General features: G+C 33.1%; 2 protein-coding genes and 1 long non-coding RNA gene across 5 annotated transcripts; 2 read left to right on the top strand and 1 right to left on the bottom strand.

Moving 5' to 3' along the window:
* Positions 1-795: 795 nt before the first annotated feature.
* LOC100748061 (protein TAPT1 homolog) lies at positions 796-4,452 on the top strand. Its single transcript, XM_003492815.4, has 7 exons — positions 796-940; positions 1,169-1,323; positions 1,519-1,616; positions 2,033-2,361; positions 2,735-2,832; positions 2,983-3,198; positions 3,286-4,452. The coding sequence occupies exons 1-7, from the start codon at positions 796-798 to the stop codon at positions 3,652-3,654; spliced, it is 1,410 nt and encodes a 469-aa protein (XP_003492863.1). The 3' UTR covers positions 3,655-4,452.
* A 1,806-nt stretch (positions 4,453-6,258) lies between these two features.
* On the bottom strand, positions 6,259-17,104 carry LOC112213617. Of its 3 annotated transcripts, none has more exons than XR_004462537.1 (7): positions 16,315-17,095; positions 15,946-16,097; positions 11,324-11,557; positions 11,036-11,167; positions 7,573-8,065; positions 7,335-7,419; positions 6,259-6,654 (listed from the first exon to the last, which is right to left on the bottom strand). It is a non-coding gene; the product is annotated as an uncharacterized LOC112213617 (long non-coding RNA). The 3 variants fall into 3 exon arrangements; XR_004462538.1 differs by lacking the exon at positions 6,259-6,654 and adding an exon at positions 7,033-7,185 and having other exon boundaries at positions 16,334-17,095; XR_004462539.1 differs by lacking the exons at positions 6,259-6,654; positions 7,335-7,419; positions 7,573-8,065 and adding an exon at positions 9,896-10,935 and having other exon boundaries at positions 16,315-17,104.
* Positions 8,544-13,174, top strand: LOC100748899 (hexamerin-like). Its single transcript, XM_003492822.3, has 6 exons — positions 8,544-8,814; positions 9,053-9,386; positions 9,971-10,386; positions 10,727-11,043; positions 11,351-11,706; positions 12,671-13,174. Exons 1-6 carry the CDS (start codon positions 8,593-8,595, stop codon positions 13,078-13,080), a joined length of 2,055 nt encoding a protein of 684 aa, XP_003492870.1. The 5' UTR covers positions 8,544-8,592; the 3' UTR covers positions 13,081-13,174.
* Positions 17,105-18,695: the final 1,591 nt, after the last annotated feature.

Genomic DNA, 18,695 nt, shown 5'->3' with positions numbered 1-18,695 from the left:
ACTTATTAAGTAGTAATTATTTATATTAAGCTATAATTAGTAATAGTATATTATGAGTTACATTACAAATTCAAACTTAGCATACAGTAAATGATTAAATTATATTTAAACATTTGAAGGTTATAAGATATTATTTAGCAAACTGATAAATTTAGATTAGATAAATATCTATTTTCTATTTAAAAATTGTAGCTATCAAATTATTTTTACAATATAATGTATCTTCTAATACGTATATTTCAATTACAGACTAAACGTGTTACATTCAGTAATTAGTACTTGGGTATAGTAACATATTATATTATATTATATAGTACGTAGCATACGACATATTATATATTACTTTGTAGTAGTAATTTGTACTATCGATGAATTCTTCATTATGTAATAAGATGAATCAAAACAAAATAAAATAAATCCAAGATGCAAGAATAATATAAAACAATTTACACTTTAAAAAACGCTTGAGGGTCAATATTGCAAAAAGTTCAATATAAACGTCACTTACGCAAACGATCCATAGGTAGAGACATTATTTTTATGCTAAATGTTCTTATTCGTCCGTGTTAGTTCATGTTCATAGATATAGAGCGATTTTAATTTATATAATGTTTTGCAAAGAAAATTATAACTTGATCCTTTACATAATCGGCGAATCGAGATTTAGAAGTAAAGAAGTAATTTAAATAATTCGGAATAAATCAACAGGAGACGAGAAATTTAAAGTTAAAAGCGGTCCTATAGTGAAACGAGAAATTTTGAGGTTAGGAAATAATAATAAAAAGATACGCAAAAATGAATACCGAAGAAAATTGGCGAAGTTATACTGATAAAACGTACGTAAAAATTAAACCTACGAAACAATTGGATAGTCATATTAATAAAATTCAAGATATGAAAGCGCAATTAAACGTTGGGGAATATCAGCATAGAAAACCAGGTAATTTTGTTTGAACTGTCATTTGTTTGGTAAATTGTTTATTAACATGAAATTATAAATTTTTCGTAATAATGTACAGAGTGTTATAAAATGAGGGAACTAAGACTTTAAGAGCTTATGGTGCTTACTAAGAAGAATAAAAATGTTTAAGAAATATAGGTTCTAAAAGCAATCTTTTCTTTTTTTTGTAAATTTTTATATTGTAAATGTTTTTCATTGTCATTACAGGTGTGTCTCTTACACAATTTCTACGAACAGAATTAACAAGAGGCTATCAGTTAGAAAATGATGAGGAAAGTTTCTCTGCAAGGAGAGAGAAACTTTATTCATTTATGAAAATTCCAAAAGAAGTTGAAAAATTTATGGCCTATGGATTTTTGCAAGTACGCATATATGGAATGTTTCTTTATAAGTATTAAATAAGTTTAATATTTAGTTTGTAAAAGTAATCTAATTATTTTTTATAGTATTTCACATAATCTTAATGCTTTCATGAATTTAAGATTAATGTTCTTCTATGTCATATATATGTATGTGTGTTAAAGATAAGTGTATAATAGAACAATTTTCTGTTGCAGTGTGCAGATTCTTTTCTATTTGTTTATACATTTTTACCACTAAGATTCATGATGGCACTATGGACAATGATTACAAGACCCCTATGGCACTGTCTTGGGTAAATTTATATTTATATTGGTTAACATGTTCAAGATTGACAATGTCATATATATGCAATAGAATATTTAAACAAAAACATTGTCATATATACATCTAAGGAAGATATTAATATCCACAGATATCAGGAAAATAAAGTCATATGAAAGTGTGTAGAAAAACAAAATTGATATTGATTGAAAGTTAAAGTAATATACAAGGTGGCTCAGCTAAATGGGATCACCTAAATATCTGCCTTATTTATTATGCTCATATAGCCTGGGTCAATTGCTAAGTATCACTTTTTATAGATTTATACAAATAATGAATCATAAAAGGGACAAAAGCTATTCATAAATACTCCCAAATGTTCATTCATACCACATTAAAATTTGATTACACATATTCTATTCTATATAAAATAAATTTATGGTCTAGAAAGAAGAGGGATTTAAGAGTTGGAGAGCGATACCTAAGACCAGCAGAAATGTGTGACCTTTTAAAAGGAATCGTGGTGATCAGCTGTTGGGCAGCTACATGGAAGGTTGACACTTCGATGATGTACCATTTGGTGAAAAGTCAGTCTGTGATAAAACTCTACATATTTTATAATATGTTGGAAGTCGGTGATAAATTATTCAGTGCTTTTGGGCAAGATATAATAGATGCCCTTTTCTGGACAGCTACAGAGCCTAGATCAAAGTCACAAGCAAGATCTCAACATTTGGGCATCCTACCTCATCTATTGTTTGCTTTTACCTATGTTTGTATCCTTTCTATAAACATTGGGTGTAGGAGAAAATTTTGTACTACATTTAATATTACTTTGGAAGATTTATTAGAATCTATGAGGTTTTGATTTAGGTTTATTACTGAAGATATTAATTTTCTATATTTTAATGAATGTTTAAATTAAAGCACTATTACAACTACAGTATTGAAAGTATTAATTGTATAACTCAAATTTTTTAAGACCTTTTAACCTTGAAAATATCAAAATAGTAATTACAATTCATTTCAAACTTTATAGTGCATTATTATCACTAAAAATTGAAAATATTTCAGTTATATTATATGGAGTGCATTATATTGAGATATAAATGATTTTAATATTTTCCTATGCAATATTTACTTTCATAGTATTACACAGTATTTTGGTACTTTTCCAAGCCACAACTTTGAATGTTGCTATAAACAGTAGCAACAAAGCTCTGCTCACTATAATGATGTCTAATAATGTAAGTCATTACTAATATGTTACTCTTCACAGAGCATTTTTAAAAGAATTGAATAAAAAAAGTTATTTGTATAAAAATAATAAGAAAAATCAAGAAACACACATTCTACAGTGGAACATAATAATGCTATTGCATGAACTTCTATTTCAGTTTGTAGAATTGAAAGGTTCTGTATTTAAGAAATTTGACAAGAACAATCTCTTTCAACTATCTTGTGCAGACGTAAGGGAACGTTTTCATTTAATGATGCTCCTTCTTGCTGTAAATCTTCAAACAATGAAGGAATATGCATGGAAAGCTGAACGACTCGCAGTGCTTCTGCCAGATTGTATAATGTTGCTCTCTGCTGAAGTCCTTGTAGATTGGGTAAATAGATTATCATAGTTTTCAGAGATAACCATCAGAAAGAAACTTGTCTTTTTAATTCATTTATCGAATTACTTTCTACAATAGGTTAAACACGCCTTTATAACTCGTTTCAATGAACTTCATTCAACAGTATACAGAGATTATACTATTAAAGTAGCCTATGATATGGCTCAAACTCGGCAGGAGAGCGCCTTCTCTGATCCATCAGATGTAGTAGCCCGTAGGATGGGTTTTATTCCCCTTCCTCTAGGAGTTGCAATAGGAAGAGTTCTTTGTACAACTATTACACCACCTGTTCAACCAGCCAATATAATTTTGTTGCTTCTAGCCTATTTTATTCTGGTGACATTCAAGATCTTAAATAGCTTGATAATTCTTGGCAAAGCATGTGATATAATCTTGTCACATTCCAAAAAATCGGACAATAAAGTGACGTATAATTGTATGGAATAGTATTTGAATATGAAAAATATGAATATGAATATGAAAAAATTTAGAACAAAATTGTAATTATGTTTTTATAACATTTTGTTCCTCTTCTTACTTGGGACTGGTAATTGATAATTATTGGACTATAAATTCAATTAAGGACTGTAGTGTTTTACAGGAAAAGATTTGAATATTATTATGTATATAAAAGATGTAGAAAGAAATAGTTCACATTTATACTTGTATGAAATATTTATATTTATTGAACCAGTGGTATTTTTTAATATATTAAATATTAGACGTACTTTTTTTCATTAAGTAATGTCTTATGAATATTCTATTGGCTTTGCTCCACAGACAGAACTTTTAGCTAAGTTTTTACCTGTGCATCTTCGTTTAAATTTCTTCTTCATTTTATACAATGCAGAGGATAATTTATTTTCTTCGTGCTTTGGAAATGTGATATTGTACACTGGTATGTTGCTGCGTTGTTTATTTCTAGTCACAGGTGATCGCAAAATGTATAGGTAGTTACTAGGATCCAAGAATGTTCTGAGTGTGGTAACTTTCTAAAAGTACATATGCAATATTCATAGAAATTAGTTGATTTTAATTTTAATGTATTTTAAAAAATTTATTTTAGAAAAATTCCCTGGGTTATCATTGTAATATTTTGAAATACATGTTCTTTTATGTAATTTGAAATATTTTATGTTTCATGTTATATTTTACATAATCAATTTGTAAAAAAAGAGCAACACAATCAATTCTGACTTCATTGTGATTTTCAATTTAAAATTAATAAACATAAATAAGAAAATATTTGTATGTAACTTATTTATTGATATATTTGTAATAAGTAATAACAATAATTTTAAGCAAATTTATATAAATTTAATTATTTACCATAATAAAACTCTCCCTCATTTTTTTAATAATGATATTAATTCATCATTATTTACCATCATTTAAAAGTATAGTTAACGTAGATTTAACAATGATTCACTTCTGTAAATAGGGCATAAGAACTATAACTTACTCTAGCATACAACTCAAATTCTTTTAAGCGATCCTGCATCTCTGTCACCCACGGTAACAAGCTGTTTTTAAAAGTTTCATGCCTATGTAGGCATTGTACATTATTTTGTAATCTTTCAATAATCATTTTAAGTGCTATGGCCATATTAGCATACTCTGAGGATGCTAGAATTATATCTTTCTCTGAAAGTGGAAGGTGCATTTCTCACAAGTTTTTATTACCCGTCTTCAAAATATTAAGTGATTTGATATCTAAAATAAGTAATATTTTAAATAAAATATCTTGCAATTTTAATGTATGAAATCGTTACTTAGTTTCGAATTAGAAACTATATAGTTCTTGAGGTAAAAGTTTTTGACACTGAAATAAATTCAAGAAAATATTCCATTTATTTATAGATTAAGGTTTATATAATGAAATTTATTTCAAATATAGTTCAATTTTATAAGAGATAGAAAATAATTTAATTTAAATTAATTTAAAATAATTTTGCTCCTATATTCTTATTTGGAAAATATTCAGCACTTAGTTTTGAAGCAATATTTAATAAAAAAACATAAAAATCTATATATTTAATCACCATTATAACAGTAGTGGTAGTAATAATAGTAATAATGAATCATAGTATATTAATTTTGTATTATATGCTCTGTATTATGATTTATTACCTTACCTTTACTAAATTAATATGTTCATATATAAATCTTACTATTTTGGATTTTTAAAGAAGTATATTTATGTATTCAAAATGACTAATAAAATAAATAAATAAGATTTTTGCTGTAAACAAACTGAATTTAGTTACACATTAAATAAAAATGTGATATTTATAAACATTAAATTTTCATATATACTACAACAAAATTAATATAACAAAATCTAACGTTTCACATATTACAATTCAATATACAATTTATAAATGTCGGTTAGTATTATAAGTTTGCATTATAACATAATTGTAGAATTGTTGCTTTAGTTACCGACTTGAAGTAAAAGTATGTATGTATGTATAATTTCATTACTTATCAGTGCAGCAGATAAGGTGTACGAAATTTTCCCTTGAATCGAATGTTCAAGACATTGACCTTATGCACCATATTTATCAATTAAATTAATAACGAAATTATACACCTATGTGTATTTTATTTATTCTACGAACGTATTTTTATTTTAACGAAAGTATGTCCAAAATAATGGAATAATGAAATTAAAGAATTAACTAATAATCTTATAGATGATTATTAAGAAAAATGTTTATCTTTATCTCCTCCTTATTTCTTACTAGAAGTAGTACAATATTTAATATTTTTGCAAAAATAATTAAACGCTGTCTAATAATAGATGTTTAATTAATTATATTCTAATATTTTCTGTAAATATGATAATATTCATAATATTATTTATTCGTACTATCCATGATTTAATATTAACAAAATAAATCAACGAAAAGCATCAAGTTAAGCATAATTTTCGTTAATATATTTTCTTAATATTAAAACATGAATAATAAAAACAGATAATATTATACAATAATAATACAAATATAAATAACGTTATTGTAGTATAAGTCTTACAGAAAAATATTCTCATTTTATCTTCCCTCTTCTTTTATTTATTACACAATCTTATTTTGCCATTTACAAGATTATGTACGAATAAATGTTTGACTTCTGATAAATCCTATGTCAACATTATTCTTAACCCAAACAATACTATAACATTTTTATCACATGGCCACCATATTAATTAATAAACTTTCGAAAATAGCATAATTCTATTTCGTTTACAAAAAAACAGAAATCAAGCGACAAATATAATTATTTTTTCCTTCTTTTTTTTTACATTTAACATACCGTTCCGTAAAAGTCTGTGAAATCCATTCCATTAACTTTAGTGTTTTTCCATATGCCTGTTATTCTCACATTAATCTATTCAAACAATAACACTTCTCGTGCTCGTATTTTGCCTTTAATCCACGTCACGCTCTGCAATTAAGAGACAAATGTTATTTACTTATTCACTGACCCGTGAATTACATATTCGTTTGCGACATTGAATATTATTGAGATAAAAAAAACCGCCAGAAATGTGAGAAACAGATACGCCAATCCGTTTTAATTACTTTCCACGTTATTAATATATATTTTGTTTCTATAGTTAATAGAAGTAATTTAACAAATTTCTATGGGCCTGTGTCATTGGTTCCGAGGATCATTGTATCCCTTTTATCGCTTAGATCGTCTTACGTTCGTTCGTGTAAGGAAATTTGTCAGTCCTCGGCGTACTTTTACTTGATATCTTAAGCTACGTGTACAATATACATTTGATTGATACACTTGATCAGATCAGAAATTCATACCTCGATTTAAGAAACGACAGAGATATATTCTGCGTATAGAAAATAATTCAGTATAAAAGCCAGCATAGAGAATAATTTAAGAGATTGCGGATCAATATAAGAATTACTGAATTAAGTAAAACGCCCTAATAATCGTAATATTGCTTCATTGATGTAGCTGCAAATAACGAAAGAAAGAAAAAATTATTTATTCATTAAATATCGTGAATTATATAATATACGTTCGAATGATTTGATTATAAATTTATACTTCAATTTCGAAGCGTTTATTGATCAACGAAGAGAAGGATATAATGTTAAACATACATGGAGGAACATACTCGCTGCCAGATCATAGAAGAATTTTCCATTCAAATAACTCTCTTTACGTTAGCTAACGTAGTGGGGCAGTCTGAAAAATTCACAATAGAGTGACTGAAACGTTAAATTAGAAAGGAACAGAAAGTAGAACACAGATGATTAATAGCTGTTTCCATTAACAATGCTTAATTAAAAAGTAGACAGGAATACATAACGAATAATAATAAGAAATAAATGTATTTACCTTGACTCTAATAATACTATAACGAGGCTCCCAAAAGTGTTTGTCATCTTTTTAGATTACTAAACGACTATCAGGATTACATAAAATACATATATACACAAACTGGGATAAAGTTCTAGCTTGGCCAAACGATGTTCGTTGAATCAACATCAAGTCATTAGAATATTCGAAACGTCAATTGAATATTCAATGGGCTCATTCTGAAACATTCTTCGGACGATTCTTGCGTTTTTTTAAATGCGTGAAATATAATTAGATCCTGCAACGAGACACGCTTACCAGGGGAGTGTCGAAGGCAGTTTTCAATTGGTCATTGCATCGCGAGTATTTTAATTACTACTCGTGAAATTGATATTCACCGTCTAGGTGAATATTAAAATTTGATAGATTAGCCAAGGATCTTTAAATATTGATCTTCTATTGGTTTAAACATCGATTATGATCGACGTGATCGGTACGATGACTTCAGGCTGCCACAGGTTTAAATCAGCCACTAGAAACAAGTAATAAAATAAGTAACATAAATAATGCATCGTATAAATACGTAATAATAATCAATAATAATGAATTTCATAGAAAATTAACAAGAATATTTGTAACGTATTGCTAGAAGCTTAAAGATCGCAACAAGATTAACTCCGTGCATCTCGAGATTACAAAATTTTTCCCAGAAATAAAATACGAAGATAATCGACTGTATCCTACTAGGAATCGAAATATTTCAAGTAGACGTAAACTGATCGCTATACGATTGCACGTGCCAGTTTCAAACGTATGGAAATCGTATTGGCGCACAATCCTATGTCGAATCTTTTCCTTTCGACGGATGTGCCCGTTAATAATCAACCGTACAAATATACAGGAATATTGATGACACACAGTATCTCCGTGAGCATGATGTGGGTCAGAGGTTCAGCGTGATTATTGTATTCCGAATAAGTATAAAAGCACGCGGTGGATCGTCAACCGGTACACAGCGACCAACTGAATCCAGGGTGTAGCCGAATTTTCATCGCGGGGATGTTCAAGTTGACTTTGTTAGCGGCGCTAGTCGCTATTTGCGTAGCGCAGAGCACATCGTTCTCCGGAAGTCGCACCGCCGACATGGACTTCCTCCATAAGCAGAAGAAGATCTTCGATCTGTTGCTGTACGTTAGACAGGCAGACCTAAGCGATGCTGAATGGTATGACATAGGAAGGAACTACAACGTGGAAACAAATATGGACATGTACAAAGACAAGGTGATTCTCCATGTTCACGGTTTCATGACCGTAGCTATAATTATTCGATGAGTTATACACCTGTTACCATTTCATCGAATCGATGTTTAACCATTATAATTTAACAACATTCGATTAAAATAACAATCGATCATGATGCGTTAATTTCTACTATGATGGACGTATCGTAGTAATAATTGTTGTTACAATATATCCTAATTTTTGAACATTATATATGTCTTGCATCTACTTGTTTCAGAATGTCGTACAAAAGTTCTTTTGGTGGTACAAGCAAGGAATGTTCCTTGTCCGTGATGCCATCTTCACACCATTCAACACCGAGCACATGTACGAAATGAGAATGCTGTTCGAGTTGTTCTACAACGCCAAGGACTTCCAAACGTTCTACAAAACTGCTTGTTGGGCCCGACTTCACATGAACAGCGACATGTTCACTACGGCGTTCTCCGTTGCCGTGTTCTACAGAAGCGACTGCAAATACATGAGACTGCCAGCCATCTACGAGATCTACCCTAACTATTTCTTCGATTCAAGCGTGATACAAGAAGCACAGTACTTGAAGATGTCTCAAGGTAGCTATACCTTTCTATTTTACAGTATAGTTATAGAGTAAATGTTACATATTACTAGTTACATATAGAGTATGTTAGATAGAATAGTTGAAAATAGCGTGGCGGATGAAAAGAGAGTCGTGCGTTTCGTCCCGGGACTACCGGTGGACTCGTTAGTAGTCCCAGGAGTCCCTGCCTTAGACGTAGAGGGAATCTCGCTATGTGTGGTATTTGTATCAATCGCTCGTATATTCGACCGCTAGCGAGTTAGACAGACTCGTAGCCCTCTAGTGTTGGCGGTTGGTACCAGCGGATCGCCCGGGAGGTGTTGCGCCCCGTTGATGCCTCGACCTGTCGGCGTCCTGTTGATACCGATCCGCCACAATAGCAATCTGAAATTGAATTTCAAATGATTCGTCTAATACGTGAGAAGCAATCTATTTTTCAAATAACATATTCAGACCCTGTTTTCTCCTAAACGAGAATCTACAAAATATAGAACAGGGAACAAAGGACATTTTTTATAAAGATTCTAATAGCGGAAAGTCTTGGAAAAGTCCCCATCCTTCGATTTGAAATAAATAAAGTCAACCTTCTTCTTTCAGGAACTGGTGCCGGAATGGGCAACATCGAAACTTACGTAGTGACCGCCAACTACTCGAGCAGTTACATGATGCCATACATGGACGACGAATATAAACTCGACTACTTCATGGAGGATATCGGAATGAACGCGTATTACTACTACATCCGACAGATATTCCCCTTCTGGATGTCCAGCAGCAAATACAACATGCCTAAAGAGATACGTGGACAATTTTATTATTTCATCCACCAGCAGTTATTGGCTAGGTACTTCCTTGAACGAATGTCAAACGACCTTGGTAAAATAGAGGACTTCGACTGGAACAAGTCAATCTACCCTGGATACTTCTCCACGATGATGTACCCCAATGGCATACCTTTCCCACAAAGAGACAGATATTCGGCTCTACCCTATTATAAATACAAGTATCTTAAGGTGAGTATTACATTTTATCTCAATAACAACAAGCTTAAAAGTTTGCTTCTTTAGGACTAAGTTAATTACAAGAAAAACAGCTAGTACTTACTTAAAACCTGACAACCTTCAGTTTAAACTGAAAAAATTTCAATAATATAATTCGCAAAGCCATCGTCGATAAAAGGCAAATTAATTACTTTGCAAGAATCATTAGCAGGGGCAAAACATGCCAACAACGGCCGATATAAGTAACAAAGAAGAAAATTCAAAGTATACGTTGAATCTTCCAAAAATAACGATCGTGATGTCTGGTACGAAGAGTAAAATGAAAATTCAAAGTGCACGTTCGATTCTCCAGGAAATCAATGCCCTGGAGTTGCGTATAATGGACGCCATCGACTCTGGCTATCTGATAGACCAATATGGAAAGAAGGTAGACATCTACACATCGGAAGGTTTGAACATACTCGGCAACGTGATAGAAGGGAATGTAGACTCTTGTAACACCAGATTCTACGGCATGTACGACGCACTTGCACGCGACATCCTTGGCTTCAACTTCGACTTCTACAACAAGAACAAGGTGATCCCCAGCGTCCTGCAATCCTACTGTACCAGCATGAGAGATCCGGCATTCTATATGCTTTACAAAAAGATCATGACTTACTTCTTCAGGTATGTTGGCTGTTTAGAAGATGTCAGAAAGATATGTGAACGACATCAGATCGTTATTAACGTACTCGTATCGTTACAAGCAGAAGTCTCGACGAAGAGCTAAATTTTGCTATCCTGCAACAAACTTTTCAATCAATTTATCAGTATCTTTCGTAAGATTCGGTTCAAATACGTCTTATTAGATAATAATAATCTATACGCACGAATATCTGCAATTACAATTAATCTCAACTACTCGTTACAATAATTTGAAAAGTTTCATGTATTTTCTACCTCTTACTAATTGTTACGCGTTATGTTCGCGCAGATACAAGAAATTCCAGCCTCAGTACTCTCAGAGCGAACTGCAAGTGCCAGGTGTGAAATTCGAATCCGTGAATATCGACAAACTGAACACGTACTTCGACACCTGCGACACTCTGATCAGCAATGCAGTATCAGTGGATAGCTTCAAGAGTGGAATGTACCTTCGTCTGAAGGCACGACGCGCTTGCCTCAACTACCAGCCGTTCACCTACAAAATCAACATCAATTCTGACAAAGAAATGAAGGGAATGCTGAGAATCTTCCTTGGACCAGCCTTCGACGAGGTGCAACAGGATATGATCTACTTACAGAAGTACCATTACTACTTCGTGGAAATGGACAGATTCGCCGTGAACCGTTAGTATCTTGTTTATTTTTCTTTATTATTCTCCGTACGAATAATATATTATCCAATATGCTATTTAACGCTAATCTTATCAGTCCCGGCCAAATTTCAAAATTTATTTAAAGTCGTACATTCATCGTTACTTCTCTTTTCTTCTTCTAACTTTATGTAAATTCTTTATATTATCTGGTTAATCAATTTCTCGATTTTCGTTAATGTAAGAACTTGCAGAAAGTTAGATGAACAAAGGAAATAACGACGAATGTACAATTTTAAATTAAATTTTGAAACCGGTCATTTGACCGGGCTTGGTAATGTTAGTGTTAACCAGTTAGCTGTTGCGACCTCTTTTTGGAAAGCGTGAGCCTAAAACGTGTCGTGGATGAATCGCTGCCAGATGAAAAGAGAGGTTTGCGTTTCGTCCCGCGACTATCGCTGGACTCGTCAGTAAGGTTATGCCTGGTAGTCCCTGTCTTACACATAGAGAGAGTCTCTCTAGGTGCGGTATTTGTATCATTCGCCCGTATATTCGACCGCTAGCGAGATAGACTCGTTGTCGTCGTAGACCTCTGGTGTTGGCGGTTGGTATCCGCGTTGATGCCTCGACCTGTCGGCGTCCTATTGATACCGATCCGCCACAAACGTATCGCAAAAAGTAAGCGATGACGAGTATACTCGTCCAACACAGAGTCTGCGTGGCTGTCACGATATAGAATCAAGTTGTAACGAAATTTTTTAATTTTGTTACTGGTAGGACTCGTCGTAACACAAAATATTGCAATTTCTTCATGACGAGTATACTCGTCAAAAACAGCTAACTTGATCAATCAAGCTTAAAGAACCTCTTTAGTTCTTGATCGATGCGAGAAGACAGCTCGCGATGAAACAAGCTGTTTTCTACCTTCATTATTATTATTATTACTATTAGAAAATTAAAGATCGATGTTCAATCGAGCCTTCTGTTTACTCTCACAGTCCATTCTGGAAGCAACAGCATCGAACGTCACAGCTCGGAGTCCCTCAACACTGCACCTGGCATGATGTCAAGTGACATATACTACGACAAACTGAACAAGGCAATCAGTGGAAGCGAGCCGTTCACGTACTCCGAAAGGATGTTCGGTTTCCCAGAACGCTTCACTCTGCCACGTGGTAAACCAGAAGGTTTAAGGTACAAGATGTTCTTCTTCCTGAGCTCGTTGGAAGAAAACAGCATGAACTCGTACGAAATGCCTCTGTATGGGAAAATGATGTTCGACAACATGCCATTCGGATTCCCATTGGACAGACCCATGTTCGCATGGAACTACACTATTCCTAACATGTTCTTCAAGGACGTGTACATTTACAATCGTCCTTACGAAAAAGAAAGGATGAATTACTAAACCGATGAGATTTTTATAAACAGTGTTTTCCCTTTATCGATTGTTAACGATCTTGCAAAAGATTCTTCGAATAAAGAATTCTGAATGAAACGAACTTTTGTGTTATATTTCTGTTTACGTATTGGCCTTCTATTATACACGTTGTATCAACAGCTTTCTTCATAAGATCATTCCAAAATTAATCAAATAATTCTTTAGTGTTATGCCTTCTAACTTTATCGGTCACCTCGTACGTTATATATTCATGTGTTCGTTTCTTGTATTAGCGTGATCGTTAACGATGTCCTCAAGTAGTCGCAAACAGGTTCGAACGTTCATCGAATGAATTCGAAACCTCCAGCAAAAGCTAAACGCGACATATCCGAACCCTATACGGATACTTGCAGATAAAGAAGGTATTCTTAACACTTTACCGACCGCTAACGATTCAACAGCATACGCACGTCCGACCGGCATCTCAGGCGCAGATTCTCCCTAGCGCCGGCTCTGTTTCGGTTTAGATTCTCCAATATCATTCTTTTTGTTCATTGCGAACGGTACGTTTTTCAAATTAATATAAAACTGTGGGAGCTTTCAAAGCAACGCAACTGACGCAACCGAGCAAGGTACCTTAGTACTAAATAACAAATTACTGCTCAAATAACGAGAAAGATCGTTGGCGGCGAAAAGCCGATTAATAGGCTATCGGTTGGTAAGCGTCGGTGACGGAAAACCGATTAATCGGCTATCGGTCGGTAAAGTGTTAAGTAGAATTTAAACACTGGTCGAACAAGTTTGGAACTTTACGAGTACCTATAAATCTTCCATTCGCTCAAAGTTATTTTTCTCGGCTATCGTTCTTAAATAGCTACAAGTACGACAATAGTTCAAGTAAGATTTACAGCAATCCCGTTTACCGTCTACGATTCTGTATAATTTTCCTTTTGTTGGAAGAATTCAATTTCAACGACAGTTTCAGTCGACGAAATGTTTCAGCCCTCGTTGACGACGTTTTATCAACTTTCCCGAGAATGGAAGTTGTCGAGGCGAGAGTAAAGTCAGCATTGTGTTTGTGTTACGGTGTTCAAATTTTTATTCCGAGTTGTTCTAGGGATGTAAGTACGTGTTCCAAAAGAAGAACCCTTTGCCTGTACATTACTGTTGTTAAAATAAAGAGAAATATCCATTGTGTTACGGATGTTAGCGTTGGCTAATTTTTTCCTAAACTAAGTACGATATTGAAACGATATTTTGGAACAATGTCTAGAACAGCTAAAACCATTGAACACGTTGAGGGACATCTTCTAATGTAAAATATGTAAAATACGTTCGATTTTTAAGAAATGCAGGGCGGGTCAACAGTGCAACCTTTTGCGGTTGCTTCCAAGATCTTTTGAAATAAATCATTATTTGCTTTGGAACAACGTAGAACAAACGTGGAACAACTGGGAACAACAATAGAAAATACAAGATTTATACGAATTATAGTCGAAGATCGAATATCTGGTAAGTACAATGAATCAATTATTGCATACATTTTATTAGTAGCTTTCCAGCTCCATGAATCTTGGATTGGTCTCGATGAAAATATTCGAACACCTACGCAAAAAATTTGTGTGTTGTGTTACGTGCATTAAAGGGGACTTTTTGAAATTTCGTTAGTCCTGCAATGAGGCACAACTATCGTGATTAGATGTAATAATAAAATTTGAAACCAATTCGTAAATAAACGTGAAAGTTACGAGACATTTATCGCAAATACCTGGAGGAAAATTAGCATACAACATGAATAATAGTTTGAAACATACAACTAGTGCCTCGCTGAATATCGTGGCTTATTAAGGGGGGGCTAAGGTTAATTCGTACCTAAGGTTAATTCGTACAAAAATAAGGCGGGGGGCTAAGGTTAATTCGTACAAAAATAAGGCGCGTTTTTGTGAATTATTTGTGACGACACAGTTAAAATCTCTTTATTAAAACGAATAGTAGATTAAAGTATGACATTCGAAGAATATTGTATAAAATTTTCACGGAGAAATATTAAAAAATACGGCAATAGCAGCGATTATTTCGACGTGTCTCGGAAACAAAGGAGAATTGCGGTGCCCCTGATAACTGGGTGCTGGATCATCTGAAATCAAAAAATCAAAGTTCATTTGTTAGATAACAGTTTTCCCCAGGTAACACTGGGAGGGTTTTTCGAAATTTCAATTTTTCACTTTTTTGGAACACTTTGAAGGGAAAATTAGCCGATTTTGCGAAAGTTTCCAAAAAAGTGTTCCAAAAAAGTGAGAAATTGAAATTTCGAAAAACCCTTCCAGCGTTACCCGGGGAAAACCGCTACCTAACGAATGAACTCTGATTTTTTGATTTCAGATGATCCAGCATCAAGTTATCAGGGGCACCGCAATTCTACCTTTTTTCCGAGACACGTCCAAATAATTGCTGTCATTGCCGTATTTTTTAATATTTCTCCGTGAAAATTTTATACAATATTCTTCGAATGTCATACTTTAATCTACTATTCGTTTTAATAAAGAGATTTTAACTGTGTCGTCACAAATAATTCACAAAAACGCGCCTTATTTTTGTACGAATTAACCTTAGCCCCCTCCCCTTAATATAGCGAATAATTTTCCATTCAAATACTATATGGATATCTTTGAGAGAAATATGCTTCCAGTAAATATCTCGTAACTTTTACATACATTTTCAGATGCCTTTCAAGTTTTATCAATATAATCACGTAGTCGCCTCTCGTGATACGGTGCTAATGAACTTTAATTTTAATGTTTCTGGATAATATATGTATACATATAAAGTTTGTAGTCTATATGTGTGTGTGTGTGTGTGCTCGAGTACTTTCATGAGCCACTGTATACGTACTTTGATCAGCCAATAAGTTCGCGAATCACATCTTCGCACTTTTTTTCTCTCCAACATCCGCATCGTGTTCGCCGCGTCTGCTATCATTTTCAATCTTCTGTCTCCAAGCACAGACATAGAACGCACTTTCAACGCACTTTCATCACCTCTTCCTACGAATACACATAACTTTAACATTTTACCGATCTATTAGCTTGTCCGAAAAGTTTCTTTCATTTTATGAGGAAATAACAGATGCATAACATTTTTTGTTTTATATTATTTTATTGAATTCCGTACGATCCATTTTATTCTATTGCTACAAATAAAAATGTTGTGCATCTATTATTTCCTTGTAAAACGAAAGAAACTATTGGAACAGCCTAACACTCAAGAAATTTCACAACACCCAAACTTAAGAACCATAGCGGTTTAAACATTCGTTTTTACATCCTGATCCTGATGCTTTTCAAACCTACTTATCCTTTAAGAATAAGTCGGTTTCCGGACTCTTAAGTTTTACTCTTATTTCGCCGCTGGCACAAAGTCAACAATTATAACGTTCACTCTGCAAACAACAAACTGAAACTGCTCTAGATCTACTCCTAACTCAACGTAATACATAAAACGAATGATGCAATATTTTTCAACATTGCAAATTATTATTTTTATACTTGCGATCGCAGGGAATACGCATTTATGGGAATTTGCATTTCGACCAGCTACGCAAGATTCCCTTTGTTTCATTTATTTCTCTTACGTTCGCTATCCCTGTCATTAAGAAGCCCAGACGTTGTACATACGAGCACGCCGAAAACTATTATACAAGATTCTGAACACTTTGAAGGCGAAAAAACCAACACTCCAAATTGTATTTTTTGAGTCATCGAAAAAATTGAAAATGTCGCTCGGAATGTTCGTTCTGATTTACACTTCGATTCGATATACATTTACTGAATTACATAACTGATACTTTGTTTCAAGAACGTTCCAGGTTTCTTGGCGAAAAATTTTGCAATGTGATTTTTCGTGTCGACGAAATTTCTTAAAAATTCCAATCAACTTCCCACCAGCATTTGACGAATGTAATATTTTATTAAAAATCAATGAGCATGTTTAAAGATACTTTTAGTAACGTTTTTTAGTGCGATATGCTCAAGGACTTAGAATTTATTATTTTATTAAATTCCTTAAAAATCGAAACGAACTTTCCAGTATTATATCTAATATATTGATAACAGTTTCGTATTATTCAAGTATGTAATGTAAAATCACATTCGTAACATTTTATGTATACCATTCATTGCTCTCTTTACTGTTTTATTCAACAGTAGTTAACGTTTTTATAGGATAGAGTATCAAGTATGTAAGACGCGAATTCGCGTCTCCTGTCGATAAAATATTAGGATTCATAACTTGTTACGACGTTATCGCGTTTTTACTACTTTAAAATCTATAGATCCATAAATTATATACGATATTAATTAATAGATAGATAACTGCATATGGCTAAAATCCAGGCGAAACTGCTTTTCTTAGATTTTGCTCACATAGCTATCGCAACGTATTAGCAGTTTAATTCACATTGTGAATAGTTCTTATCGCACAATTGGTGGAAAAATAGAGTTTCATTTAATAAAATATCCACGACCCTCGAATTTCGTAAAAAAGTTACCGCGAAGAAATAGCGAAATTCACTTTGAATAACGTGAATTTCGTTTCGAGAACCTTTTTCGCGCCACAAAATAAATAAGATATTCGTCACTTCGATATCATTTAGCTGGACCATCTTTTATAACAATGTCTCACGCATAGTCTTGCACTATAAACTTAACGTATCTTAAACATACTTCAGACGCAACTTAACATGTAAGAAGTTCGTTCACATTCGACACACAGAAAGTTCATTCGCTTCTACGATTTTTAACAGCGCCGTGGTATCGGTTCTCGCTCTATCATTCGCCAAGCCACTCGCAAACCGATCTAAGACAGCTAATTAGCGGATAATTTAAATTTACAATCTGTCAATGCCGCAGAGAAGGTAGCAAATGCTGCTTGTAATTATATACAAACTATATATATAAACTTATCGTTAATTTACAGACTATTACAAAGAGTAGACATTACTTGAGAGTAATAGTGATAGGAAAACATATATGTATATATACAGGGTGGTTGGTAACTGGTGAGACAACGATCTACAGTGAGATCCGTTATAACGAGACGCGATAAAGTACGACGCGTACCGAGCGAAAATTCAAAGTCGATTTTCTCGAAAACAAAGCCTCGAACGAAAAATTTGTATTCTATATTTTCGACTTCTTTTTTCGCCTAGAATCACCCCCTTTCCGCTTGTACCACCAGTTACCAATCATCCTGTATATATATATATATATATATATTATACGCATATGTACTAGAAATATACGAAAGAAATGCCAAAAGTAGAAAATATGTGATAGGTATATTATAAGAAAGGATTTCTCTGACATCACCGTGTCATAGGTCACTAAACTCGATTATGATATAACGTAATAAGAAGCTGTTTTAAATATTATGCAAAAACATGATAACTTCCAAATGATCTTCAACGTGATCTCACGCAGCCTCCTTTTTTAATGGTTTTTCTTTTATCGAACAGTGTTTACTTTTATAATACACTAACGTTTATACTTTCCTTTCAATTTCTTTATTTAACGAAATTGTTATTGTTAGGCTATTTGGAAGAAAATTAATCTTTATTTCCTATTGTTATCCGAAATGATTAAATA

The sequence above is a fragment of the Bombus impatiens genome, unplaced genomic scaffold (assembly GCF_000188095.3).
Source record: "Bombus impatiens unplaced genomic scaffold, BIMP_2.2 scf_0852, whole genome shotgun sequence".
Classification (NCBI taxonomy): domain Eukaryota; kingdom Metazoa; phylum Arthropoda; class Insecta; order Hymenoptera; family Apidae; genus Bombus; species Bombus impatiens.
The sequence above is the reverse complement of the archived record's forward strand: the minus strand, read 5'-3'. Positions and strand labels throughout refer to the sequence as shown.